General features: G+C 53.1%; 1 protein-coding gene across 1 annotated transcript in view; it reads left to right on the plus strand.

Annotated features, from left to right (window-relative positions):
• The window catches only part of FER1L5 (fer-1 like family member 5), a 76,704-nt gene that overhangs the window by 15,543 nt on the left and 33,177 nt on the right, over nt 1-27,984 (plus strand). The window contains 21 exon segments of the mRNA XM_043536275.1: nt 2,748-2,778; nt 3,458-3,573; nt 4,622-4,742; nt 5,194-5,297; nt 10,586-10,654; nt 11,360-11,403; nt 11,992-12,074; nt 12,152-12,264; nt 13,043-13,156; nt 17,489-17,666; nt 20,814-20,938; nt 21,773-21,873; nt 23,463-23,652; nt 24,141-24,322; nt 24,324-24,345; nt 24,347-24,574; nt 24,959-25,122; nt 25,907-26,021; nt 26,468-26,567; nt 27,162-27,358; nt 27,788-27,964. Of these exon segments, the coding sequence (XP_043392210.1) occupies nt 2,748-2,778; nt 3,458-3,573; nt 4,622-4,742; nt 5,194-5,297; nt 10,586-10,654; nt 11,360-11,403; nt 11,992-12,074; nt 12,152-12,264; nt 13,043-13,156; nt 17,489-17,666; nt 20,814-20,938; nt 21,773-21,873; nt 23,463-23,652; nt 24,141-24,322; nt 24,324-24,345; nt 24,347-24,574; nt 24,959-25,122; nt 25,907-26,021; nt 26,468-26,567; nt 27,162-27,358; nt 27,788-27,964 (2,574 nt within the window).

Here is a 27,984-nt window from a genome sequence, read left to right on the forward strand (position 1 = left end):
AAACAAAACAAAGGCCAAAACTGTGAAAATGTGTGAAATGGGATTCTTGTTTTCTGGCCAGCCCTGCTCCCAAGGAGCACTCTTTAGGAATCATCCGTTGTCTCCAAGTAGCGATCTCCACAATTGGTTACAGTTCTCAAGTGGGTCAATAACTTATCCTTACTCCAGTCATTCATTAAAATTTTACCTATGAACACTCTCCCCCTTACCTTGCTCCTGCCTCTGGCACACTGTGGTAACGTGTGGATGAAATTGTCTGTCTTGTCCACTGTAACGTATGTTCCTAGATTTTTGTCCCTGTCTCTCTCCTAGTCAGTCACCACTTTTCTAGGCAGCCAGGAATTGGGTGTGAACAGCTGTCCCTGAACCGTGACTTCATCTACTGCTGACTGAAGCTGGTCAGGCACTTTTTAACAAAATCTTGGTTTTCTGAAACTGGACATTTTCACAGAAACACATCTATTTTGACTGAAATTTTGCCAGAAAGGTTTCTCAGGTCCAGGATGGGATTTCTGATCAAAACCAGAGCAAGAGACTGCCAGAATAGCTACTTGTCTAGAGCACACCTGGGATGTAGGCGTCTAAGGGCTTGTCTCCACTTACCGGGGGATCGACACGTGGTGATTGACCCACCAGGGGTCGATTTAGCGGGTCTAGCGAAGACCTGCTAAATCGACTGCTGATCGCTCTCCCATCGACTCTGGTACACCACTGGAGTGAGAAGCATAAGGTAAGTCAACGGGAGAGTTTCTCCCGTCGACCCAGCGCGGTGTAGACACCGCAATAAGTCAATCTAAGGTATGTCAACTTCAGCTATGTTATTCACATATCTGGAGTTGTGTAACTTAGGTCGACTTTGCCCCATAGTGTAGACCTGCCCTAAGGTTCAAGTCCCTAGCCTGAATGAAGGGAATGCCTTAGACGGCCAGCTATTCGCCATTCTGGGAAGGACTGGTCAATCCTTCTCCCCAATTTAAAAGGTCTTAGTTTTGTTCTGCATTGGAATGGAAGCAAATGTTGAAACATCAAGATTTTTCATTAAATCTTGTTTTGGAGCCAGCCCAATTCCCCCACACCATTTCCCAGTACCACGCATGACAGGTGTGGTGGCTTAGACCTCTCCCCCAATCCGGGATGCCACCTGATGTGCTGGGATCCCACTCAGCCCTGCCAGCCTGGGGTTTCCCTTGCACTGGGTTGCTGTGCCAGGCTCTCTAACCCCTTTCCAGCACACACCCAGATTACTTAGCAAATAAAACAAAACACGCAAACTAAGCTTGATTCACTAAGGAAACAGGTTAAACATGTAATTTCTCACCCTAAATGTTGACTTGGGCAGGATGCAGAATTTCTGTAGCTCAGAGTTCCAGTTATTTCTCTTTAGACTCTTTAGACTGTCTCAGTCTGGACTCAGCCCTTGCCTTTCCCTCAGCTTAGTTCCTTTGTCTCTTCAGGTACTTTCAGCAGTCTTTCTTCCTGGGTAGGCAATGGAGGAGAATCCCATTGGCCTTGCCTCCCAGCCTTGAATAGAATTGACATAAGGCGGGAAGCCTTTGCTTCCAGTGGAAAAGTACCAGCCGTGTCTAAGGGGGTATTTTTCATCAGGTGACATTACCACCGGACCTTGTAGTGTCAATGCAGCATCCCAGGAAGCTCCTCAGGGAGGTGGGAGATTAGTGTTTTCAGAGTTGTATTGTCCTTCTTAAATGGCTCATTCAGGAAGATTGCCTGCTGTCCGGTGGGTGTTTCCCCAAGTACACACACAGTTGTAATTGTTACATAGTCAGCATTCCTAACTTCAGATACAGAGATGAGACAGGCATACAAATAGGGTAATCACATTCAGTAAATCAGAACCTTTCCAATGAGATCTCACAGGAGCCATCTTGCATAAAGTATATCTTAGTTATGCCATATTCATATCATAAGCATATTTCTGTACAGAATATGGAGCATCACGTCACAATAGGAATGAGCAGAACCGGAACAACAGCGGCTAGCTTAGCTCTACTTTGCCTTTGATTTCGTGTCTCTTAGGCTTGAGCTACGTACACGCTATCACTCACGTCGGTGTAAGTGATGTCCCTCAGCGGTGTGAATGAGTCACCCCGTGAGTGACATAAGTTACAGCGACCTCAGCGCCGGTGGGGACATAGCTACTGCCGCACGTGGGGCTGGAGTCATTAAGTCAAGGGGAGAGCTCTCCCCTCTGGGCTTGGAGCGTCTGCATTGGTACAGCCGTAAGCTCTGTAAGCTCTGTAGCGTAGCCATAGCCTGGATCTACACGACCAACCGATGTGGGTATAACACACCCCTGAGCGAGGCAGTTATACTAACCTCACCCCCGGTGTAGACAGCGCTATGTCGGGCTTCTCCTGTCGCTATAGCTACCGCCCCTTGGGGAGGCGGAGCGCCTCCGTGAAAGGGAGACGATCTCCCGTCAGCGTAGTAGCGTCTTCATGAAGTGCTACAGCAGAACGGCTACCAGGGAAATGCAGCAGCGTGGTAAGTATAGACCAGCCCTTAGCGTCAGCGTGGCCTTGTGCCGTGCTTTTAAGTACAGAACAAGGAGTCAAGTGGTCCAGGTTCTATTCCAGGCTCTGCCGTTAAGTTTGGGCACATCGTTCTGCCGCTCTGTGCCTCACTTTCCCCACCTGTATGGAGATCCTGAGAGGGAGAGTGTTAGAGGAATGCCGGGTGGTGTTGTTATTGTTATCCCCTAACACGCTCCATTTCCCTCTCCACAGCTTGAGGTTGGCCATGTGTACGACTCTCCCGGTAGGTGAAGGCTGTTTGAAATACAGATACCTAGTCACTATTACTAACTCCAGATACAGAAATGATACAGGCATACAAATAGGATAATCACATTCAGTAAATTACGACCTTTCCAATTATACCTTACAAGACCCATCTTGCATAAAGTACATCTCAGTTATGACTTGTTCATAGCATAAGCATATTTTCATAAAGAATATGGAGTGAAAGATCACACACCCCTTCAGGTAGCTGAAGGCTGCTATCAAATCCCCTCATCACTCTTCTCTTCTGCAGACTAAACAAGCCCAGTTCCCTCAGCCTCTCCTCGTCTGTCATGTGCTCCAGCCCCCTGACCATTTTCATTGCCCTCTGCTGGACTCTCTCCAATTTGTCCACATCCCTTCTGTAGTGGGGGGGCCCAAAACTGGACGCAATACTCCAGGTGTGGCCTCACCAGTGCTGAAGAGAGGGGAATAATCACGTCCCTTGATCGGCTGGCAACGCTCCTACTAACGCAGCCCAATATGCCATTGGCCTTGTTGGCAACGAGGGCACGCTGTTGGCTCCTAGCCAGCTTCTCTGGATCACAGTGGTCCCTTGTGGCCCTGGAAGCTGTGACTGGAAAGAAGCTGAGCGTGGGGTGGGAAGAATATGATGAGTTGCACAAATAGCAGACGCTGCTGTCCTTCTCTCCCAGGCCATGCTCTCAGCTGGAAATGGCTCAGCCTTTACCACCCTACTCATCTGAATGCGGGCTTGAGAGGCTACTTGAAAGTCAGCCTTTGTGTGCTAGGAGCCGGGGACCAGGCACCGGTAAACACCAGCTGTGAAAGGGACATGACACCGGCAGTGATCCCGCTGAGTTCCTGCCCCGTCCTGAGTCCGTGCCCAAACCACCACAGTTCCCTCCCACGGTCTTGGGTCTACTGATATCAGCGGGTATCGTGGGCAGGGGTAGGCTGTGCCTTCCCGAACCGCCTAGCGTGGCCCCACCCACACCCCGCCCCCAGGCCAGGCCCCCTCCTGCGGATCCCAGAGCACTCCGCCTTGGCTGGCCCGGGCTGGCTGGCCTGCCTCCCGCAGGGAGTCAGGGCAGCCGGTGCTGGGGCCGCGCCACCCGGAGCACCAGGGCTGGGGCCTCGCCCCCTGGCGGCCCGGCACTGGGGTTGGGGGCTGCGATGGGGGTGCCCTGGGCTCCTGCGGGGGAGGGGGAGCAGAAGGGGGGTCAGATGGGGAGGGCCTTGGGCACAAGGGGAGGGGCCGGGGGCTAGCCTCCCCCAATGGCCGGGTCACCAGCCGCCCATGCTTCGGGCCCTTGTTGGAACTCACTGAGCCACCGACCAGCAAGGCTCAGCAGTGATTAGCCTGAGTCGAGGGTGATGCAGCAGAGGAGGCCTGCGTTGTCGGAAGCGCTGAGCTCCCGCGGCACGTCGAGGCAGCTGTGGGTGCTCAGCGTCTCTGCAGATCAGGACACTGTTCGCGTCTGCACTCTCACCCTTCCATACCTGGCTTCGTGCTCTGCCCACCCCAGGCCGTGCTCTCTGGCCCCTGCAGGCCGCCATTCATACACAAGTGCCCTAAGATGGCTCCCGGCCGCAGCACAAGGGCCCAGTCTTCCTCCCATTGGAGCCCCTGGCAGAACCTCATTGCTCCAGGGGCATCAGGATCTGACCCTAACACCGCACAGGCTGCAAAGTAACCTGCTCACCACATGCCTTTGGCTCTCTCTGGAGCAGTGAGACGCCTGGTCTCAGACACACCACATCCCCTCCTCTGCTTCTTCCATTGCTCTGCTGGTGGGACTGTCTTGCGGTTGTGTTCTGGGCCTGTCTACATTCCCAGCACTCTTCTCTCCTCTCAGGAGCTGGACAAGCCTGTGGAGAGCGAGGATGTCGAGTCCAACCTTCTCAAGCCTGCAGCGATGCCTGTATGCATGGCCACCTTTCAGCTCCGCATATACAGAGCTGAGGATATACCCCAAAGTATGTGTCATATAGCGCAGGGGATACCTCTCCATGGCCTGGGAGTCAGAGCTGGTGGATGGGAGCCAGGACTCCAGGGACTATTCCTCGGTCGTTTCAGCTCCTTGGGCAGGGTCTGGGCCTTGTGATGTTTGCTACCACAACACAGGAAGCACAAGGGTTTGACAGTCCCTGTGGCTCACCCCTCTGCAGTGACAGCTCCTAGAGGGGCTGGAGGCAAATGCATTAGGATCTTTGCCCACTATTGTAGGGTGGCCTGCCCCCCACTTTGCCTACCTGCTTTCCAATGTCATCAGCTTCCTCTGCCCTTGTAGACCCTTGTTACCCTCGAATCCCGTCCCTCAGCCGAGGGGAGGTTTTGGGTCTCCCACTCAAGCACAGACGGTCAGCAGGAGCTAATTGTGCCAGCCGAAAGCTATCTGACACGAATGCGTCTCTCTTCCCTCTCCAGTGGAGGACTCCTTTCTGCATTACTTTAGGTCCATGTTCCAGATACATGTCGACAAAAGGATCTGCGTTGACCCTTCCGTGGAAGTTAGTTTTGCAGGGAAAACGGTAGGTAACATGTTTCAGAGTAACAGCCATGTTAGTCTGTATTCGCAAAAAGAAAAGGAGGACTTGTGGCACCTTAGAGACTAACCAATTTATTTGAGCATAAGCTTTCATGAGCTACAGCTCACTTCATCGGATGCATACTGTGGAAAATACAGAAGATGTTTTTATACACACAGACCATGAAAAAATGGGTGTTTATCACTACAAAAGGTTTTCTCTCCCCCCACCCCACTCTCCTGCTGGTAATAGCTTATCTAAAGTGATCACTTTCCTTACAATGTGTATGATAATCAAGGTGGGCCATTTCCAGCACAAATCCAGGGTTTAACAAGAACGTCTGAGGAACAGTGGGGGGGAAAGGAATAAACAAGGGGAAATAGGTTACTTTTTATAATGAATCAACCATTCCCAGTCTCTATTCAAGCCTAAGTTAATTGTATCCAATTTGCAAATTAATTCCAATTCAGCAGTCTCTCCTTGAAGTCTGTTTTCGAAGTTTTTTTATTGAAGGATAGTCACTTTGAGATCAGAAATCGAGTGACCAGAGAGATTGAAGTGTTGTCCGACTGGTTTATGAATGTTATAATTCTTGACATCTGATTTGTGTCCATTTATTCTTTTACGTAGAGACTGTCCAGTTTGCCCAATGTACATGGCAGAGGGGCATTGCTGGCACATGATGGCATATATCACATTGGTGGATGTGCAGGTGAACGAGCCTCTGACAGTGTGGCTGATGTTATTAGGCCCTGTGATGGTGTCCCCTGAATAGATATGTGGACACAGTTGGCAACGGGCTTTGTTGCAAGGATAGGTTCCTGGGTTAGTGGTTCTGTTGTGTGGTGTGTGGTTGCTGGTGAGTATTTGCTTCAGGTTGGGGGGCTGTCTGTAGGCAAGGACTGGCCTGTCTCCCAAGATTTGTGAGAGTGTTGGGTCGTCCTTCAGGATAGGTTGTAGATCCTTGATAATGCGCTGGAGAGGTTTTAGTTGGGGCTGAAGGTGATGGCTAGTGGCTTTCTGTTATTTTCTTTGTTGGGCCTGTCCTGTAGTAGGTGACTTCTGGGAACTCTTCTGGCTCTATCAATCTGTTTCTTCACTTCCGCAGGTGGGTATTGTAGTTGTAAGAATGCTTGATAGAGATCTTGTAGGTGTTTGTCTCTGTCTGAGGGGTTGGAGCAAATGCGGTTGCATCGCAGAGCTTGGCTCTAGACAATGGATCGTGTGATGTGGTCTGGGTGAAAGCTGGAGGCATGTAGGTAGGAATAGCGGTCAGTAGGTTTCCGGTATAGGGTGGTGTTTATGTGACCATCTTTTATTAGCACTGTAGTGTCCAGGAAGTGGATCTCTTGTGTGGACTGGTCCAGGCTGAGGTTGATGGTGGGATGGAAATTGTTGAAATCATGGTGGAATTCCTCAAGGGCTTCTTTTCCATGGGTCCAGATGATGAAGATGTCATCAATATAGCGCAAGTAGAGTAGGGGCGTTAGGGGACGAGAGCTGAGGAAGCGTTGTTCTAAGTCAGCCATAAAAACGTTGTCATACTGTGGGGCCATGCGGGTACTCATAGCAGTGCCGCTGATCTGAAGGTATACATTGTCCCCAAATGTAAAATAGTTGTGGGTAAGGACAAAGTCACAAAGTTCAGCCACCAGGTTAGCCATGACATTATCGGGGATAGTGTTTTTGACGGCTTGCTCTGGTCAGAAAAGTGACCTCTTGGGAGAGCATCTGGCAACTTCAGTCTCCTCACCAACAGCCAGTCTTGTACTCTAAACACTAACACATCAGTGCAGTAACAAATGTGTGGCCCCTAGAAGTGCCATGGCAACGGAGGTGATAGAATTCAGCTTCCCCCCTTGAGCTAAAGGAGAATCCCCATGAGCTGTTGGGGGTACAGTAAAGAGCCTGTTACACACGGCTGAGCAGGACTGATTGCACCCGTAGGCGGCAGACACACGCGGGCCCGTTCGTTACAGATGCCGTCGGGCCGTCCGGCAGACGTGTGGATACACCTGTAAAGGAAACCTCGCAGTAGGAATTTCTACACAACACCACAGATTGAATCCCTATCCCATTCATATAGTAACACATGAGTGCTCGAGTCGCCCAGTGCACTCCTGGTACCACGGCCGGGCTGGTAGTTATTATCCTGCGGCAGTTTCCATAGCGAACTTGCTCTATTGGAGTCCAAGCAAGATTTGTTTGCAGCTGCACAGCCAAACAACTTCCATCCCTGCGGGCTGAGAGCCAAACTGGGCCCTGCTGTATTAGTTCGGATGGAATACGTGGGCCAAAGGTGTTAATATGAGCCAGTCACCGTCCAACATTAAGCATGTTAAACAAGGTCCAAGGTTTGGTACACAGAGACCTCAGCCTGCTCAGCAGCGTGGCAAACACACTATTACAAATTCTTTTAACTTTTTATTGACGATACAGAAGAGAAGGAAACACAAGTAAAGCATCTGAAATATAAAGTATTAAGTAAGGCTTTAATTTTAACAACAATCCTCGTTCCCTTTCCCTTTAACTGGAGAAAGTTTTTAGAAGGAAAATCCATCTTGTCTGAGAGTCTCTTAAAGAATCAAGGTGGGGGAGTTGATATCTTTTATTGGCCCAACTTCCACTGGCGAAAGAGACAAGCTTTCAAGCTACATAGAGCTCTTCTGTACTGAAGAGGAGCTCCTTGTAGCTCGAAAGCTTGTCTCTTTCACCAACGGAAGTTGGGCCAAGGAAAGATATGACCTCACCCACCTTGTTTCTCTAATATCCTGGGACCAACACAGTTATAACATCACTGCAAACAGTCTCTTAGATGGTTTTAAAGACGGTAATAACTGGTTTGGGGGTTTTGTAGTGGGAGGGGTAAAAGAGAAGAAAGTAGTTGAAATGAGCTGGAGTTGTGGTTGCTGCAGTTGGTTAAAGTCTGAAATTGTCTCTTTGAGTAAAAGAGAAGGCCTGGGCTATACTACAGGTCTGTATCGGTATAACAACGTCGCGCAAGGGTGTGAAAAATCCACACCCCTGAGCAACGTAGTTACACCGACCTCGCCCCTTGTGTAGACAGTGCTATGCCTCTCGGGGAGGAGATTAACTATGACCTCGGGAGAAGCTCTCCCATCCGCATAGTAGCGTCTTCACTACACCACAACAGGGCGCAGCTACCGTGCTATGCTTGAAGACAAGCCCAGAGTTAGTTGAGATAGGCTGGAGATGTCACTGTTGTTGCTGAAGTCAGTTTTTGAAGGAAAAGCACCGTTGTTTGACAGTCTCTCAGATGGTAATAACTGTCCTTTTGGGGGAAAAGAGAAGAAGCAAGCTGAGAAGGGTTGGAGCTGTTCTTGCTGCTGTTGTTGTTAAAGTCTGATCCTGTTTCTTAAGAAGACACACCAAGAAAAACACACACAAAAGGGGAGAGGAAAGAACAGGAAAGGTAGAAAATGCAGCTTCTCTCTCTGGTGTTGATTCTCACTTGCAGCCTCCTTGCTGGAGAAACACAGGCACAAGGCACTCTGAGGCCTGGCAAACTCGTACCAGCTTTGCGATGGTTAGGCCGTTGCTTTTAGCTGCCTCTTTCTGGTCACAAGGTTTATAGCAGTGCTAAAAATATCCAGGCTTGGCTGGCTAAGCCAGTCTCTTGTTAAGCAGAAGGTAAAAGGACAGAGATAGGAAAGAGAAGAACTAAGGCAGGAAAGGAAAAGGACACACAAAGTGGAGAGAGAGAGACAGTCTTACATCCCAGGTGGTGTTTGAGATTCTCCTGAAGCCGGCAGGGGTGGCGATGTCATCTGGGTCCCTCTTTCGGGATTGGTCTGATCAGCACACTTCTCAGGATCAGGATGATCACAGGCACTAGCTTCTAATTTTCCCCGGGCGTGCTCAAACCCACACAGCCCCAGGCCCTGCTCCCACTCCACCCTTCCCCCAAGCCTCCCCCATTCCGCCCCAGTACCCGTCCCCCACTCCACCCCTTCCCCCAACGCCCCACCCCTCCTCTTCCCGCCCCCGCTCCACCCCCACCTTGCCTTTTCCGTCCCCTCCCGCAAGCACGCACCATCCCCGCTCCTCCCCCCGCCCCAGCGCCTCCTGCACGCCACTGAACAGCTGTTCCGCGGCATGCAGGAGGCACTGGGAGGGAGGGGGAGGAGTTGATCGGCAGGGGCCTGCGGCGGGCGGGAGGGACTTGGGGGGAGGGAGGGAAGCTTGGCTGCCAGTGGGTGCTAAGCACCTGCTAATTTTTCTCCATGGGTGCTCCGGGCTGGAGCACCCACGGAGTTTGCGCCTAGGAGGATGATGAAGGCCCAGGGTCCCAGGGCGGGGGTCGTAGCCAAGAAGGTGAAGCTTGCTCCAGTAACCTCTGTCCTTTTGGTTTTCAGAAAGGGAGTGCTGGGTGCAATAGCCCATTCCCTCATTATTTTGTCCGCTAATTAGGCCAAATATCCAACACACTCTAAGGTGCCACAAGTACTCCTTTTCTTTTTGCGGATACAGACTAACACGGCTGCTACTCTGAAACACCAATTCTAGTTCATTAACATCCAGCTTCACATCATCTTTTTTTAACAAGTAGAATTTCCTGTCCTTGGATTATATCAATGTGGCCTTCTTGGTTTAGATTAATAGATTTTCTGTCCACTATTCTTGTATTTATTCCCATCAGTGCTTGTTGTTATAGTTCATTGTAAGATCTTATGAATGTACGCTCACCTTTACAGTTAAACTCACAGTAAGGGTAAATGCGTCCGCCCAATTATCACAACAGCCCCTGCGTGTCAGGATTGATCGACAGGCCCTGTGACACCCTGACTCTGTGTGTTAACAGTCACGGAGGAGCTGCCTCTGCTGTGTCGGCAGATACGTCCTACCATTAGGACAGTCTGATGTGCTGAGATGGAGAGAGCGGGGTTGCTTTTCCTTGCCCTTCTCCCAATGACCTTGTGGGGAGCAAAGCGATGGTGGGATTCTGACACTGAGAAATGCCAGGCAGGGCTCCTCACATAAGGATGCCTCATTCCTGTGACTTCTCTAAGCCTCCCCAAGTCAACGCCAGTCCTGATGATCCCATGATGGGAGTGCAACTGGTGATGGAGCTGACGGTGCATGAGACAGAACCAAACCCCATTGCTGCTAAGGCTCTGCAGTGCTGCCTGGAGAGCAAACTCTTGTTTGCTGGGGGGAAATATGACCCAGGGAACTGAGATGGGTGAAGGAAGGGATTGACCTGCAGAGGGTATAGCTGGAAGGAGAGGTGTTGATTTCTGGTTGCTAATAGTGTCCTTTAATGTTCTCAGCACTGCACCAGAGTGATGCCAAGAAATGCCAACCCAGAGTGGAACCAGGTGCTGTTCTTTCCTGCCCAGGTGAGATGGATGACTCGGCAGGAAGGGGATGTTGTCAGAGCCCTGACAATCTGCATTGAATATCTCCCCCGCATCCCTTCTTTCCCCCTGGGTTACCCAAATTCTCATTTCCTGAAAGAGGATTAAGGGAGTTCTTGCCATAGACACCCTAATAGTGTCTCTCCCTGTGGGGGGGGGCCAGCATTTGCAGCCCAGAGTCCAAGGAGTATTGACAGGGGGGCAGGAGAAGTGACACACAGAGCTTGTGGAGGGTCATGTCCTTTCCCTCTTGTGGGGGCTGGGTCTCTCCCCTGCACACGTTCCTGACACTGGGAACTAGGGATTGATGTAGTGAAGCGGCAGTGGGAGAGGCTGGAAGCCCTGTCTGCAGGGAGGGGAAGGAAGGAAGGCACCTGCTCTGTGGAGCTAGTAGCCCTTCAAGAGGGGGAGTTCCCCATAACGGGTGCCTCCCTCTGCTCCCCCTAGACAGTGCTTCAGCTTCTCCGTCCACTGACCATCCCCAGCTCCCACAGCTGAAGAGCCAGATAGGGCATCCAATGGCTTTGGCACCAGTCCACACGGCAACATCCTTCCTAGTATGCCAACAAAAGCAGGGCAGCCCTGCCATATAAACTGTGGGAAGGAAGAGCCTTGCTGTGTCAAATGGCACACTGGGCCTGGCCCCAGGGACTTATGCCCTTCTAACCTGCCACCTTCCCATTGCAGTTACCGTCCGTGCATGATAAGATCAAGCTAACCGTTCTGAACGGGTAAGCAGCACTTTGGATAGTCCCCGCCTGGAGCAGGCGATCCTGGCGTTACCCCCAGAGGAAGGGGAGTAACTGAGGAGAGCAGGACGGGGTGAGGCTGGCCAGTCTGGTGAGGGAAGAGCCAGCAGGGACACTGTGGTGGGTGGAAGGGAAGGGACCCACGTGGGGTTCATAAATACACAGACATGTTATGTTAGAGAAGGCAGGTCAGGGAAGTGTGCCTGGTCCTTGCAGCGGGAAGGGGGAGGTCTGGATGGCCCTTAGTTCTGGGGAAGTTCATTCTGCGACTGGCCCCAAAGGAAGCTCTGTCTCCTGCCCTGACGATCCTTACAGCAGACAGTTCCCTTGGGCCACAGCGGTGCCGGTGTTGACCGCAGTCTCATCCCAGAGCCTTGGCCAAGTTTTAAATTCCCTGGTCCCGGGCTTTGGAGCCCCTTGACGACAAGGCCTGGGTAGGCAGAAGACAGTGTTTGTAGACCCCAGGGTTTGGTAGGGGCGCACAGAGCTTGGTGGGCCTTTTGTTCAGCAGCACCCCCAGCCCGCTCAATGCCACAGAAAGGCTCTTTGCTGTCTGCTCTGCACTTCCAGGGACCGAGCAAGAAAACCGGACATCCTTGGGACCACGTACATCAGCCTGTCCCAGGTGTCCTCCACGGGGGCTGAGATAGAAGGTAAGGGGCTCTGACTGCACATCGAGAGCTGGCTTCATTCTGGGCTCTCTCCTCTCAGGTTCTTCTCTTGGTTCCAGGGGATTTCTCCGGGTTCCTGCCATGCTTTGGACCCAGCTTCCTGACCCTCTACGGGAGCCCCAGGGAATTCACCAGCCTCCACGACCCGAATGAGAAACTCAACTCTGGGAGCGTAAGTGTCTCCCTTCCGTTCATGGCCTGGATCCCAGGAAGACCGTGGCCTGGGGGCAGGGTCCTCATGACTCCCAAGCCCTGGGGTTGCCATGAGTCCATGCCAGTGGGTCATAGCATGGCATCTGGCATACCCACCACAGCACAGGGTTGACCCTGGCCCCTCACTGACGGGAGCACCCTACAGTTCCCCAAGTTGCTCCAGAGACCGGTGAATTGTACCGGGGGAATGAGAAGGTGACCAGTAGGTGACAGCCCATCTCCCCAGACACACAGTGTCTGTCCTCTGCCTTCCCCTCTGAGCACAAGGCACAGAGGCATGGTCGCTCCTGGGACAGCAGGCCACTTCCAGCCTACTAGTGCTCCCAGCCTGCATGGTCAGCTTGAGCTACCTCTGGCTGTTGTTGAAGGGGAAGTTAGGAGGGGCGGCGAAGAGGTCTGGAGGAGCAGGGGCAGACCTGGGAGGGGGGCAATCTGCAACAGGAAGAAATCTGCCAGAGACCTTTCTCCTCCTGCTCGGCCCATAATTTGCCTCTTGCTGCCCTGAGTTGTCCCATGAGCTGCAGAGCCTGGCCTGCATGGAGCCCCCGTAAACATCTCAGCAAGGGGCTCAGACAGTTGTTTGTGCTGCTTGCGCTTGATGTCAGGCCTGGAAAAAGAGTGAGAAAGGTTTCCCGGTGCTTCTCCCTCTCTTCTCTTACCCCTCTTACAGGGTCTCCCATTCCCTCGCTCTTCTATCCCCTTCCTGCCCCTCTTCTGAGGACCCATTTGTCTTCCAGGAGGAAGGGGTGGCCTATCGAGGTCGGATTCTAGTGGAATTAAACACCAGCATGGATAGGACCCCCGAACAGGAAATAGAGGAGATCCCTGCAGAGGCTGTTGCCAGGGTGGAGGTAACTAGCCCTGACTGAGTGTGTGACCCCAACACCCCAGCCAGCCATGGCCTAACAGCGAACGGGGCTGGGAAGGGGAGCAGGGGGACAAAGCTTCTCAGGAAACAGTTCCAGCAGAAGGGAAGCTGCACGTCATCTATGAATTGTAATGCTGTGTGAGCATCCCAGCCAGCCCTGTATGAGCAGTGATTGCCCTGGGAGCTTCCCAATGGCTCTTCCAGGAGCCCACAGCAGTTAGACAGAAACACATGTTCACTTGGCCCCTAAGCCTATTTGAGATAGGAACCATAATAAACTCACCGTGCGGTTCTTACTGCCACGTCTCAGAGCAGACTTGAACTTGACAACAAAACATGTCTTGTATCCGTGAGAAAGGCAGGGCCCCAGAATCTGTCCTCTTGGTGCTGGGAGAATATCGGAAAGAGGTTGGAGCACATCTCACCCAGTTACGCTGATCACGCCACAACCATCCCTGGTCCCTCCCCACCAACGCACCTCTCAGCAGCTCTGTAGCCTCCGCTACCAGGGACATCTGAGACAGAACATTTGGCCTCCTTGTTCAGAGGAAATGTAGATGGGGAATGACAAAATAAAGCACTGTAATCCCTTTTTGGAAGGGAGATAAAACCTCCCAAGCTTCAGGGTGTAGCTACTAACTTTCCAGGGTGAGAATGAGACCATCGTGGGGGCAGATTATCCCACATCTGTGACTGTGAGGTTTTTGCACCTTCTGCTGAAGCAGGTGGTGGTGGCCCTTGTGGGACATGGGGCTAGATGGGACCTGATCCCGTCTGGCAATCCCCGTGTGCCTAGGAAAGTACAGAAGGACTGCAGCCTGAGGTTCGGCAAAGCCTCCCTCCAAAGGTCCCATCACTGGTGATCCCATGAGTCTGGTTCTTTCCCCACCGGGATCAGAGGCCGTGTGTGTTCCTGGTGGGTATGTGACTTAGAGAACAGGAACCCCAGGGTGTCATTTGACTCTTTCCCGTGTCATCAGTCACTGGCTTTTCTTTCCCTCCAGTGTTCCCCTCTGCCTGGGTTCTTAATTTAATCATGTTTCTGGACTGTTGGTGCCTCAGGGTCTGGCAAGATAGGTGTTCAGGGGGATCCTGCACATTGGCTGGCCCTTTGCGGAGCGGTCTCCCAACCCCTGAACTGTACATATGCAGAAAATCCAGCTCCCTTTTGGGGGTTACCCTGTGTTTCCCCTCCCCGCACTGAGTCCTTCCCTGCCCCCTAGAGGGCTGTGATCCCTGCTCTCTGGGCTAGGGGTGTTTAACCTTCGATCAGATTCACCTTTTCTCAGCAGCTTTTCCATAACTTCTCCCTGTCTCTCACCGGCCTGGAGGAACCCCCCTCCCACCGCCACCGCCCATTGGGTCATTTGCATTCTCACAAACGACCACCTGGCAATTTCCTGGTCCCAACTCCTCTGCTGTCACAGGCGTTGGAGCTGCATCTTGATGTAAAGAGACACAGTTACTTTCCAAACAGTTATCAGGAATAGCATCCTGAAAAACTGGAACCTGGATTGGGGTGCCCTCCGCCACCCCTGTCTCTGTCCCTGGGAAGTCAGCTGTGTGACTGCTCCCCTCCAGGAGGTCAGTTACACAAATCCCTCTCAAAACCTGGGTCATGGGCTGAGTGCCTGGGTGACAGATGCTGACCCAGCCATCCTGCTAGTGTCCTGGGCATCCTGCCCCAAGTGACCAGTGTGGAGACGTTCCTGTACCCCCACTATTCCTTCCACCGTTTCCTCCTCTGGGCCTCCTCCTAAGACACATTTCTCTGTGCTCCCTAGAAATGGGTGTGTCCCTTGTTCAGCTGCAGAACCCTGCCAGCTAACAACTGGGACAGTTTCCTTAATCACTGACAACCCCTCTCCTGCCCCTGCGCCTGAGGGCATGTTGCCTTCTGCTGGAAAGGAGCTAGTCTCAGCCCCTCCCATACTTGGAAGCACCCTGCTTCCCTGGGTTACAGAATCACAGGAACCCTCACCCACCTCAGTGGTTTCTGAGATTCCCTGCCCCTTCTCTGGGCTCTCCTCTGGGACCCATTTCTCTCTGCTCCCTAGAGCTGGGTCTGTCTCTGGTTCAGCTGACATTTGCTGGCAGCTAACAACCTGGGCAGTTCTCTCCCTGGCAGGCATCACACCCCCATCCCTTCCTGAGGTGGTGTTGCCTCCAGCTGCAGTGCAGGAGCTGGTCTTATTGTATGCAGGCCATCGGTGGCCCCAATTGCGGATTTTTGGAGTGATGGGAATGGTTGGGGTCAGTGGTTTCTGGTTCTGCTTCTCTAGCAAGTCCAGTTTCTGTTTTCTCTCTCTCTCTCTTTCCTTCTCCTCCATGGCCAGTTTCTTTAGTAGCAATATTCTCTGGTGTTCTCTTTCTTTTTCTGCAACCTGCAGCCTAAAAAGCTCCACCTTCACAATCACTTCTCTGCTTTCACTCATTTTCCTGCTTTTCTGTCCCTACTTCCCTTTCCTGAAACAAGCAAACAGAAAATAACAAACCGGTAGCCTCCTCCTGACTGTCCTTAGCCACCACACTTAAAGCCTTTACACCAGTGTATGAAGTGCAAATCTTGCTCAGTACAACCAGCTGTGTATTTCTCGCTGCTCGCTGCGCCGCTGTGACAGGATATCCCCGGGTGCAGCGTGGGACCACTGTGCCCCCTGAACTCTCTCCAGCCTGGGCTCTCTCTCACAATGCCTGGCTAGTGACCAGCAGCAAACCCCTCCAGGCGCTGTGATCACTCAGCACAGCCGCATGTGGAGCCCCCACCCCCAGCTAAATTGCATGAATGCTCCCACAGCCACTCACGAATCACACAGAGAAAGGCACCAGCCAAATCCCCCCAGCTCCCAGCACTGTACCCCAGGAATATACTGTCACCACTTCATCAATGGAAAGTGGACAGACACCAGCCTTTGTCAAACCTGAGCAGATTTGCCCCACACTTCATACAAACTCACTGATAAAGATAAACAATTAAACAAATGTATTGATGATAAAAGGTAGATTTTAAGTGACAGGCAAAAAGTCAGAGTTAGTTACCAAAAGAAGTAAAATATCAGCAGGCAGTCTGAACTCTCAACCCGATTAGAGTGAGCAATATCTAGATGAAGCAGTTTTTCTCACCCCCCTGGATATTGCAGTCCTCAATATACAGGTTTATTCCTTAAACCTGGGCCGGTCTCCTCTGTTGGAGTCTTGTCTTCTTCTCAGTGTCTTGGTTGCTTGCAGCGTAGGTGGGTCCAGGAGAAGGCCCAGTGTGTATCCACTCTGTCTGTTTTACACCCTCCTCCATGTGCTTGGAGAACACAAGTCCAGGCATGTCTGGGGGCATTGCTGAGTCACCCAGCAAGGTTGCAGACATGCCAAACCTGCGAAAAAAATGCAGAAATTGGGCTTGTTTTTGGCTTAATTGGCTTGTGAGTTGCTTGTTGGCTAGTTTTTGGCTTGTTGCTTGTTGTAGCTTGTTGCTTCTTTTGTTTTATTAGCTCCTGGCAAACAGGGGCAAGGAGCGGAGAGAGTCAGGGGTGCACAGTGGGCCCACCACAGTCCCAGACTGTATGCCGGGGGAATCTAGTGACGTAGAGTGTTGGGGTTCCTAGGGATTGGCTTGTTTTGGCCTTGTTTTGAAATGGGATTTGCTTGATTTTTGGCTTATTGTGAAAGTCGGGGTGCTTATTTACTGCGTGGAAGTTGGCAACTATGCAAGGTTGAGCAATTCCCCTGGTGTGGCCTCATGCAGGTGAGTCATTGCATTGTCACTCCCTTGCTGGACAATGGCTGTTGATGGGTTGTTTGACAGCCCGCCCGGGCGTTGATTCTTTCCTTGATGTTGCCTCTGGAGAGCTAATATCTCGCTGATTCCCCAACTTACAGCATGTTTGAGTGACCACCATACAACACAATTCTCACAACTTCATATGCGTTAGTGATACACATGTATGGACAGAGAAATGACTTTCAGCAGATCATAACCTTTCCCCTGATACCTTACAAGGCCTGCTTTATCTGTAAGATCACAATTATATGAAAATGAGGAATATGGGGGTTCCAGGATGCTCCCCCAAGGTGTAGAATGTCACAGTATGATCACATCTCCTGCTGGTGACTGGCCCACACAGAGGATAAAAGCCCGCTACTGCCATCAGCTAGGGCTGTCACTCCTTCAGCTCAAACAGCAGAGGCTGGTGCTTTTGCTGCAGCGGGTCTCAGGTTGGGTCCTTGCTGATGACCAGCAGGGACAGGTGATAGTGACCAAGACACCATCACCTGCTCCCTCCCCATCCTAACCCTGCCTGTTGGGTCTTTCCTTTGCCAGCGATACTTGTCCCGGCGCAAGTATGGCCTGTGTGCCATCTTCTATTCAGCCACCATGCTGCCCGCTATCAAGGAGCTAATCCAATTTGAGGTCAGCATCGGGAACTATGGCAACAAGTTTGACGTGACATGCAAGCCCTGTGCCTCAACCACCCAGTACAGCCAAGCTGTGTTTGACGGTAGGAGCAAGGCGAGGAAAGGGGAGGCGAGAAAGGCTGGCCAGGAAGCGCAAGATGGGGTGGGAAAGCAGGGAGGAAGTCAGGAGAAGGAAGAGCTCTGTTGAGATGGAGGGATTGAAGAGCCAGATTCAGAGAGAGCAGAATTTCCGTTCTGCAGGAAATCCAGACATTTCAGTGGTTGTTCCTCTTCCAAGTCAGAATGAAAACAAAAAAATTCCAAACTTTTCTGTGAAGTGAAATTGTCCAGAAAATGTCACTGGGGTCAGTTGAAGTGTTCCGGTTTGATCAAACGGAAACATTCCCTTCCGATTTCGACTGCTTTAATTTTATATTACAAAAATATCAATTTTGAAACCAAACATTCTGCTCCCATAAGGTCAGCATGTTCTGGTTTGAGCTTCAATTTTTTTCCGAAACGAAATGATGTCAAAATCACCCCATTCTCACAGAAAGGTTCAGTTTTGACAAAGTGGCATTTTCCAATAGAAAAATGTTTATTGGAAAATGTTTGACGAGCTCTCTTCCTGGGGGGCAGATTGCCATGATCCCCTTCTATCTGGGCTGGGGCCGGTCCCAGTCTCTGGACACACACCAGCCAGAGAAGTGGTAGATATGCTGGAGGGTAGGGATAGGATACAGAGGGACCAAGACAAATTAGAGGATTAGGCCAAAAGAAATCTGATGAGGTTCAACAAGGACAAGTGCAGAGTCCTGCACTTAGGACGGAAGAATCCCATGCACCGCTACAGACTAGGGACCGCGTGGCTGGGCAGCAGTTCTGCAGAAAAGGACCTAGGGATTACAGTGGATGAGAAGCTGGATAGGAGTCAACAGTGGGCCCTTGTTACCAAGAAGGCTAACAGCATTTTGGGCTGTATAAGTAGGAGCATTGCCAGCAGATCGAGGGACGTGATTGTTCCCCTCTATTCGACATTGGTGAGGCCTCATCTGGAGTACTGTGTCCAGTTTTGGGCCCCACACTACAAGAAGGATGTGGACAAATTGGAAAGAGTCCAGCGGAGGGCAACAAAAATGATTAGGGGGCTGGAGCACATGACTTACGAGGAGAGGCTGAGGGAACTGGGATTGTTTAGTCTGCGGAAGAGAAGAATGAGGGGGGATTTGATAGCTGCTTTCAACTACCTGAAAGGGGGTTCCAAAGAGGATGGATCTAGACTGTTCTCAGTGGTAGCAGATGAGAGAACAAGGAGCAATGGTCTCAAGTTGCAGTGGGGGAGGATTAGGTTGGATATTAGGAAAAACTTTTTCACTAGGAGGATGGTGAAGCACTGGAATGCGTTACCTAGGGAGGTGATGGAATCTCCTTCCTATACACGTACAAAAATGGGATCTAAATTAGCTGTTACCACTCAAGAAGGAGATCTTGGAGTCATGGATAGTTCTCTGAAATCATCCACTCAATGTGCAGCAGCAGTCAAAGAAGTGAACAGAATGTTGGGAATCATCAAGAAAAGGACAGATAATAAGACAGAAAATATCATATTGCCTCTCTATAAATCCATGCTACGCCCACATCTGGAATACTGCCTGTAGATGTGGTCGCCCCATCTCAAAATGGTTATATTAGAATTGGTAAAGGTTCAGAAAAGGGCAACAAAAATTATTAGGGGCATGGAACAGCTTCCATATGAGGAGAGATGAATAAGACTGGGACTTTTCAGCTTGGAAAAGAGGCGACTAAGGGGGGTATGATAGAGGTCTATAAAATCATGACGGGTGTGGAGAAAGTAAATAAGGAAGTGTTATTTACTCCTTCTCATAATACAAGAACAAGGGGCCACCAAATGAAATTAATAGGTAGCAGGTTTAAAACAAACACAAGAAAGTATTTTTTCATGCAACGTACTGTCAGCCTCTGGACCTCCTTGCCAGAGGGTGTTGTGAAGGCCAGTACTATAATGGGGTTCAAAAGGGAGCTAGATAAATTCATGGAGGACAAGTCCATCAATGGCTATTAGCCAGGATGAGCAGGGATGGTGTCCCTAGCCTCTGTTTGCCAGAAGCTGGGACTGGGTGATGGGGCATGGATCACTTGATGATAACCTGTCTGTTCATTCCCTTTGAGGCACCTGCCATTGGCCACTGTCAGAGGACAGGATACTGGGCCTGATGGACCTTTGGTCTGATGCAGTATGGCCATTCTTATGTACTTAGAGGTTTTTAAGGTCAGGCTTGACAAAGCCCTGTCTGGGATGATTTAGTTGGGGTTGGTCCTGCTTTGAGCAGGGGGTTGGACTAGATGACCTCCTGAGGTCCCTTCCAACCCTGATATTCTATGATTCTATGTTGTGAGGAGATCCAACCATTGCATCCCATGTGTTGCTAACCCCCTGGGTCGTCTGAGTGGTGAGTGGTCAGTGTCCCTGCTCTGGGTCCCTCAGGCATAGTCCCAGGTGCAGACCCTGTGTCTGACATCCACCTTGGCAGTAGGAACCCACCGTCCAGCCACCCAGACCCTGACACCAGTGTCCCAGCCCCACCCCTCACCTACACTCCCCAGTTGCTCCTTTGGCTTGGAGAGGCACTCCTTTTTAAAGCGGTCTCAGCCCCTCTGGGGCAGGGAATCAAGTGGAGACGCTGCTGCTCTCCCCCATCCCAGACTGCAGGGATTCCAGCCTCCTGCCCCAGACAGGTTTCTGTGTAGAGAGTCCACGCAAAAGCAATGGTTCACTAGGCGAGAGCCATGCAGTGGTGATAGCTCCTGCTGGCCTTATCATGCCTTTCCCAACAGAGCTTCCTCAGGGCTTGTCTATACTTAAGGCAGGCTGTAAATTGACAGTTCAGAGGCTATTCTGGAATAACTACATGTGCAGACAAGCCCTCTCTCCCTGTCCAGTTCATGGGACCTAATCCCCAGTGATGGTTACAGTTACAAACCATGTTCATACAACCAGCTGGAATTCATAACTGGACACAGACCTATTCCTCAAGCTGTCATGGGGCCCTCACAGAGTGACACATGCAGGCCCTACAAACCCAGGGCCAGCAGCAGGGGAGAGAAGCTCCATAGGGTGCACACTGCTAATATTATCTCACCCAGCCTGCTTCTACCCGTCATCTTCCTAAGGAACATGCCTGAGCTCCCCTGAGCCAAGTGGTTCATCCACCTTCCTTCCTGCTGTCCAGGAAACCATTATCACTATCTGCCGTGGTACGACACCAAGCCAATGGTGGCCATCCCCTCTTTCTGGGAGGACGCTAGCTACTACATGGACACCCTGAACATCATGCACTCCACACGGGACAGGCTGGTGAGTGCAGGTCCTGGCTCTGCAGGGAGCGGGCAAATCACCGAGAACAGGCTGCAAAGCTAGGCATGAATCTGGGATGAGGGACAGCAGCAGAAAGGGGTTGTGCAGTTCTGGGGCTGCATGCAGAGGGGCACCCTGTCACAGAGCCTGCAGGGGACAGCTCTGTTGCGAGCACATCTGGAACGCTGTGGACAGCTCAACGCCAGAGAGATATTGGCAGGCTGGAGAGAGCTCAGAGAGGAGCAACAAAAACCGTCAAGGGGCTGGAGGGGTGAGCCTGCAGGGGACGATTCAACTGATTAACTGGCCCTCGCTTGGCTAAGTGGTGACTACGGGCAGGAATATAACAGTCTGCAAGTGTGTTACGGGGTAAAATGCCAAGGAAGGAGAAGGGCTGGTTAGGGGCACAAGGAGGGGGAGTGAGGGGTAGAATTAAACAGCAGGCTGTATTAGACTGTAGAATCGTCTGTCTCCCAAGGAGAGGGATGGAAGCAGGGGGGCTGGGAGCCAGTGAACCAAACTGTACCTCTAATGACTATTATAACTTTCGTGTAGCTCCCAAGCCAGCCACACCCAAACCCCTCGTACACAGGCTCTCCTCGCTCCTTTCTCCCTGTGGCTCCTCTTTAAGCTCCTCCCCTTCACAGCTCGAGATGGACCCACATACTGGATCTGTCCTGAGGGAAGAATGTCCATTAAAGTCAATGGACCGACTCCCTGTAGACTTGACTGGAAGCTGAATCAAGCCCTAGTTGCACTGTAGCTCCGTCCCCTGGCCCACCGGTTGGAGGATGAGCCACAGATAAAGTCTGACTTAATTTCCTTCTCCATCAGAAATTGAATCTGGATGCTCTGAGATCCGTCCGAAACGCCGAGGATCCATCTTTGGGTAACATCTGGAAGAAGCTGCTGGAAGAGCTGCTGGAGGACTGCAAGTGAGCCAGGGCGCTAAGTGTTGGTCTCCCTGGGTATGTCTACACTATAATTAGACCCCCATGGCTGGCCCGGGCCAGCTGACTCGGGCTCGCGGGGCTCCAGCTAAGGGGCTGTTCAGTCGCAGTGTAGACATTCAGGCTCGGGCTGGAGCCCAGGCTCTAGGACCCTGTGAGATGGGACTGTCCCAGAGCTCCAGCAGCAACCTGAGCCGACCGTCTATACCGCAGTTAAACAGCCCCACAAGCCTGAGCCCCGCAAGCCCAGGTCAGCTGGCAAAGGCCAGTCGCGGGCTTTTAATTGCAGTATAGACACCCCCGTGTGGGCAGGTCAGGAGCGTGAACAGCTTTTATCTCTGAGGATGTGTAATAAAGTAATAAATTGCTTTGCACTCCTGTAGCTCTCCAGGATCTCTCTGTGCTCTGCCGATGGAACCCAGACTGTGAGTCAGGACTCCTGGGTTCCATTCCCCACGCTGTCACTGGCTCTGGGTGACCCTGAACACAGCATGGGCCAGCTTTACACCAGACCTCAGAGCCAGATTTCCAAGTGTGCAGCACCCTACACGCCCCCAATGTGCTGAGCGCCTTTGGAAACCTGGCCCTTAATCTCTGTGATTTAGATCCTCACTGTGTTGAATGGGAATAACACCTCGTGTTATTAAACCTAAAGGACCAGACTCAGATCTCAGTTTCCCTAGTAACAACATTGACCTCAGTGGAGTCACTCCAGATTTTCACCAGTGGGACTGAGATCGCAATCTGCGAGCACCTGGCCTTGAGATCTTCCCGGGGAAGGTGCCATAGAAGGGCAAAGTATCATTTATTACCAAAGGAGCTACAGAACTGTACGAGAAGGATGTATCGTACAATCCTGTCTCCAGAGGTTGGCAACTCTGGGCTTTTGATTGCCAGACTATGGTGCCAGCTCTCTCAGTGCCTTTCTCCCATGCTGGATCTCCAGTGTCTGTCCATGTCCGCACCATCTATTGGCTTCCTAGCCGAGCGTGGAGCTCAGGCTCTGCCCTCATGACATGTCTTCATCTCCAGAAGGGTATTTTCCAGCTGGGAGGAGTTAGGAGAAATGGGGCTGGAGAGCTAACAGGGTTACGTCTTAGCTAAGCAGTGTCTGGGGCGTGGGGAAGGTGATAATAGTCTGGAAAAGTCTGAGGGGTGTGAACCCCAAGGAGGAAGGGGGGTTGTTTAGGGTGGGAATGCGGGGTAAGTAGGAGCGATGGGACAGAACTGAGAAATGGAAACCGAAGGCTGACTGTCAGGGAAAGCTTCCTGCCAGTGAGATCTATGAGGATGTGGGACCGGGGTGGGATCTCCATCGCTTGGGACATGTAAAACTGGACTGGACAAAGCACTGGCAAAAGTGCTGCAGGGAGCAATCCTGCCTGGCCAGGAGAGGGGCTGGCCACGTCTTTTCCAGTTCTGACCTACATGATGCCATAGGTCAGTTCCACGTTTCTCATCTCTCCACCTGTGAGCCGAGGGGCAGGTCAGTTCTCAGACCCCCCTTCTCTCTGCCCTGGGTAGCTGGTGGCAGTGAGGGAATTCTGACCTTTCCCTGTTGATGCTCCTTACAGAAGGCTGCTGCCCAGTTTGGAAGGTCGGATGACAGCCACAGTCCTGGATCAACAGCTGAGGGACCTGCGTGGTCGGCTCCTCCACCAAGTAGCCAGGTCTGCAGAGAGGCTGAGCACTGGGACTAACCCAAAGACCCTGATCCTCAAGGTAGAGGACTGGCTGCAGAGGATCGACTCGGTCACTCCGGAGGTATGCCAAGGCCTTGCACCCCTCCCCCAGACACCATCCGCAAGCCGCTGTGCCCACCAGCCTCTCCCCTAGTGTCTGCTGCCTCCTGAAACTTGTGCAGTTCTGCAGTGGCAGCCCCATAGCTGCAGTTCTGTAGCTCTCCCGGGCTGAGCATCTTCCAGACCAGTTCCGGAGGAGAAGGGAGGCATGCTTAGCCACGGGGCCCACATTCTGCGGTCTCTGACCTCGCTGTTCGTTCCCTGGTCACTGGGAGCTAGGCGTGATGCTGAGTCAGTGCTGCAGAGCTCGCAGAGGGGCAGAATGGCTCTTTGGTCACCCTGGGGGCTGCACCTGCAGACAGGCCTAGCAGGGGGGCCAGGCTGGCATGGGGGGGACCCTAAGGGACTGAGTTGGCACAGCCCCTGCCATGGGAAGGAGAGCAGCCCAGGAGTATCCTACAATAGCATCTGTGCAATTTCTTCTCTCTCCTGACGTGCTGCCACCCCCAGGCCCAAGCCAGCATGCCCGACGTGGTGATCTGGATGCTGTGCAAGGAGAAGCGGGTGGCCTACGCCCGGGTGAAGGCTCACACCATCATGTTCTCCAAGGCCGGTCCCTGCGCCTGTGGCAAGCTGTGCGGGAAAACCCACACCCTCTTCCTGAAGGTAGGAGACGTGCCAGGATCTCTGCCCCTCTCGCTCGCCTCGGGCTGTGGGGAGCCGGAGAGCCAAGCAGCTGCGGAGCTGGCCCTGCCCACGCCTGGTGGCTGCGTTTGGAGCGGGTGCAGCGCGGCCCCTTTGCCTTTCTCTTGCAGAGCCCCCAGAGTGACGGGAAGGACACCGTCCATGGCCAGCTGCGTATGCGGATGTGGCTCAGTCTGGTGTCCGACAGCCAGGAGTTCACGAGGCACTTTGAGGGGCAGATCGGGGTCTATGCAGAGACGGTGAGCAGGAGCAGGGCAGCTTTGGGGCGAGAGGCCTCTGGTTCCTGGGGCAGGGATAATCTGCCATGGCTTCCCTGTGGGGAGGGAGGTATGCGTGATTCCCTTGCTGGACAAGGGCAGTGCTGGCGCAGACAGGGAATGCTGCGTACACTGGGCGCACCCCCCAGCAGGCCAATCGATTGTGACCCCAAAGCCCAGCCCAAAAGAGCTCACGCACATCACGCCCACCTTCCACAGCAGCTCCGCTCAGCCCCTCTGCCACCCCAAACTTGCTGGAGCTGCCCAGCGCTCACCCCGCCCCTGGACTCCGCCTTGTGTCCGTGGAATTGCCCCTGCTCTGACCTGCTTCTGTCTGTGTCTGTCGCTCCCCTGTGCCCTGCTCAGTATGAGAACCAGGTGAAGATCTTTGGGAAGTGGGGGTCCAAAGGGCTGATGCAGCACCCCAGCTTCTCGGACATAACCGGGAAGATTGGTGTCCCGAGGGACAAGTTCCAGCTGCCCAAGGGCTGGCAGTGGGATGGCGACTGGGCAGTGGAGCCACAGAGGAGGTGAGTCGTGTAACATGCTGTCCTGCTGAAAGCACCTCACAGGGGCCGTCTCCTCCCTGACGATGACAACCAGGCCAGGAAGAAGCCCAAAAACCATTTGAGGGGGAGGAGTTCCAGGGGCTCTGAGAGAAATCTCCCATGTGTGTAGTACGGTACCATGAGGGGTGCTAGGAGGTGTGGTTACACCTTTTTCTGACACGCCTGACATGGCAAAAGGAGGAAACGGCCCTAGATGGGGTCTGGGAAACATCCTGCTATGCAACAGATAGTTAACCTGTGACACTGGCTAGTGGGAAGGTGGTTAAAGGGTTAAATGTGACTCCAGCTGAGTCCCCCACATCAGTGCTTGAGTAGGATGGGGAGAGCTGAGCTAGTGAAGGGCCTGGAGAGCTGATTGCACAAGTAAACTGTGGAACTCGCTGCTGCAGGATACTATTGAAGCAAATAGATGAGTCTCTTTCCAGGAGAGATTAGGCATGTCCCAGTCAGGATCGTGTCTGCAGTCACGTTAGCGAGGACTGTTGCCCCAGGGCTCTCAGACCTTGTATCAGGCCTCAAGTTGTAAGAGGATCACCAGCTGGGGTCAGGAGGAACGTCCTCCCTCACTGGTGGAGGGTTCCAGAGGGAGGTGCCGGGTACTGGACTAGAGGGACCTCTAGGCACTCAGCTCCCTGAGGTTTGATGGGAGAGAACAGGAGATGACAGGAGGATCCACGCAGAGCCTTTGGAAAAGCCATGAGATGAGACTCCTGCGTTCCTAACTCTGCCCCGGCCTCCCGCACAGGCTGCTGCTGGATACTGAAACCAACCACAGTGAGGTGCTGGAGGAGGTGTACGAGAATGAGAGCCGGCAGCCAGGGGAAGAGTGGGCCCCAGCCCCTTCTCCCAACACCGATGCGGTGAGGAAAGGAGGGAGCCCTGGGCAGCACTGGCTGGTGGGAGGGGTCATCTTGGAGGTGGTTTTTCGTTGATCTGTGCCGTCAAACCAGAACCTCAGCCCCTGTCCAGGATACATGCCAGCTCCAGCCTGCAGCCTGACCTTGCTTTCCTGCCCACCCTGGTTTGCATCCTGCCTTCCAGGGGATGCCCAGAGGCTTTGGTCTCCGTGGTGCTGACACTTTCCCTGGGCCCTGGTCTCTGAGGACATGATTTGCAAAGGGGCTCAGCTCCCAGCAGCTCCCTCTGTTACACTCAGGGCTGGGTGTGTCAACGGGCTCGGTCCCCGACGGGCTGGGCTCTCCAGAGCGTCTGGCCCCCACCGTGGCTGCTGGACCCTTCTGAAAGCTCTGGGGCACCTCCAGTGAACGTGCTCAGCTCCGCATTTCCCCTGTTGTCTCGCTTCCAGGGTGGAGCCGCTGTCTCCCCAAGGGAAGGGATCGTATGCCCTAAGGGCTGGCACTTCGAGGAAGGCTGGAGGGTGGAGGTGAACCGAGCTGTGGATGAGGCCGGTAAGTGGCCTTTCTGTGCTTGTTTCCAGGGGAATCAGTGTGGCTGCTGGGGTTGCAATGTGGAGTGGTCAGAGAGCCAGGACCAAGCTGTTGCCCACCCAGATTTGTGGGGCTTAGTGCTGACTGTGTTCCCCTGGGCACATCCTGAAGGGTCTGTGGGGCCATTGAGCAGCCCAGAGTAATGAGTTTAGCGGGTTTCCAGCAGACAAGCGTCCTCATCACAGGATCACCACCGCTGGCACAAGCTGCCCATCTTGCTGGCAGCCTCAGCAGACAGGCCATGGAGACTGAGTCCCCCTCTCGCCCTTGGAGGAGCCTGCTCCAGAGCTGGGCTGCTGGGCACATGGTGGCGGGGGGGGAGGAGAGTTTCCTAGGCTGTCCCTGCTGTAGGACAGAGAGGGCTGGTGCATGAACACCTGTACTGGGTGCAGCTTCTCCCTGCCAGCCTCTGTCACAGGATCAGCACCTTGTCCAGCCCAGGTGGTTGGGGAGCGAGCCCGGGCAGCAGGAGAGGCCAGGCAGGAGGTTGCTTGGTTTCATGAGGGAGGGTCTGCTCGCCAGGTGTGAGCATGCCTGCCTGGGGCCTCCTCCCCGGTCCTGATGGCAGCAGGGCTCCTCTCTCAGGCTGGGAGTACGGCATTGGCATCCCCCCCACCGGAACCCCCCAGGCCTGGAATGCTGCAGAGAAGACGTACCACACGCACCGGCGTCGGCGCTGGCTGCGGAGACGCTGTCGGGACCTGAGCGCTCAGAGCCAGGAGCAGGAAATCGCCTCCTTTCTCCAGCTGGTAAGTGGTGGGAGCGGCTGAGGTCAGGGGCTGTGCTCATGGTCCCTGTTGTGGGGCTGGCTCGGAAGGGGCTGCTCCCAGCACCCCGGGGTGAGGGAACTTCAGACGCACACGCTCTGGAGAGCCTTTGTGACAAAGAGGAGCACAGCACTGCGAGGACAAACCCTCAGCTGGTGTAAGGCGGCCTGGCTCCTCTGCAAATCTCCGGGGCTCCACCAAAGTCAACAGAGCTGTCTGGAGACGCCCCTCCAGGTTCACGGATTGTACCTGAGCCTCTGGAGTCTGCAGAGTGGAGCTGAGAAGCTCCAGAATGTCTTGGGGTGAAAGCTGGTGGCCGGGGAGGGGAATTGCTTCGGGGGAATCTTACGGAGGGTCAGGGTTCAATCTGAGCTGGATCCTTGCTGTGCAGCTCTTCCCCCGTTTTTTCAGCACTCTGCAGGGAAGCCGGCGGAAGAGGACACCTGGGAATACGCCTCCTTCTTTGGCTGGAAGTTCCACCTGCAGCCCCGGCCGCACGACACTTACCGGCGGCGCTGCTGGCGCAGGAAGCTCGTGCCCGTGCAGCCCACCAGGGTGGCTCCCATTTTCCTCTTGGAGGGCTCCCTGGTAAGAGGCTGGGCAGCAAA

The sequence above is a fragment of the Chelonia mydas genome, chromosome 26, assembly GCF_015237465.2.
Source record: "Chelonia mydas isolate rCheMyd1 chromosome 26, rCheMyd1.pri.v2, whole genome shotgun sequence".
NCBI lineage: Eukaryota > Metazoa > Chordata > Testudines > Cheloniidae > Chelonia > Chelonia mydas.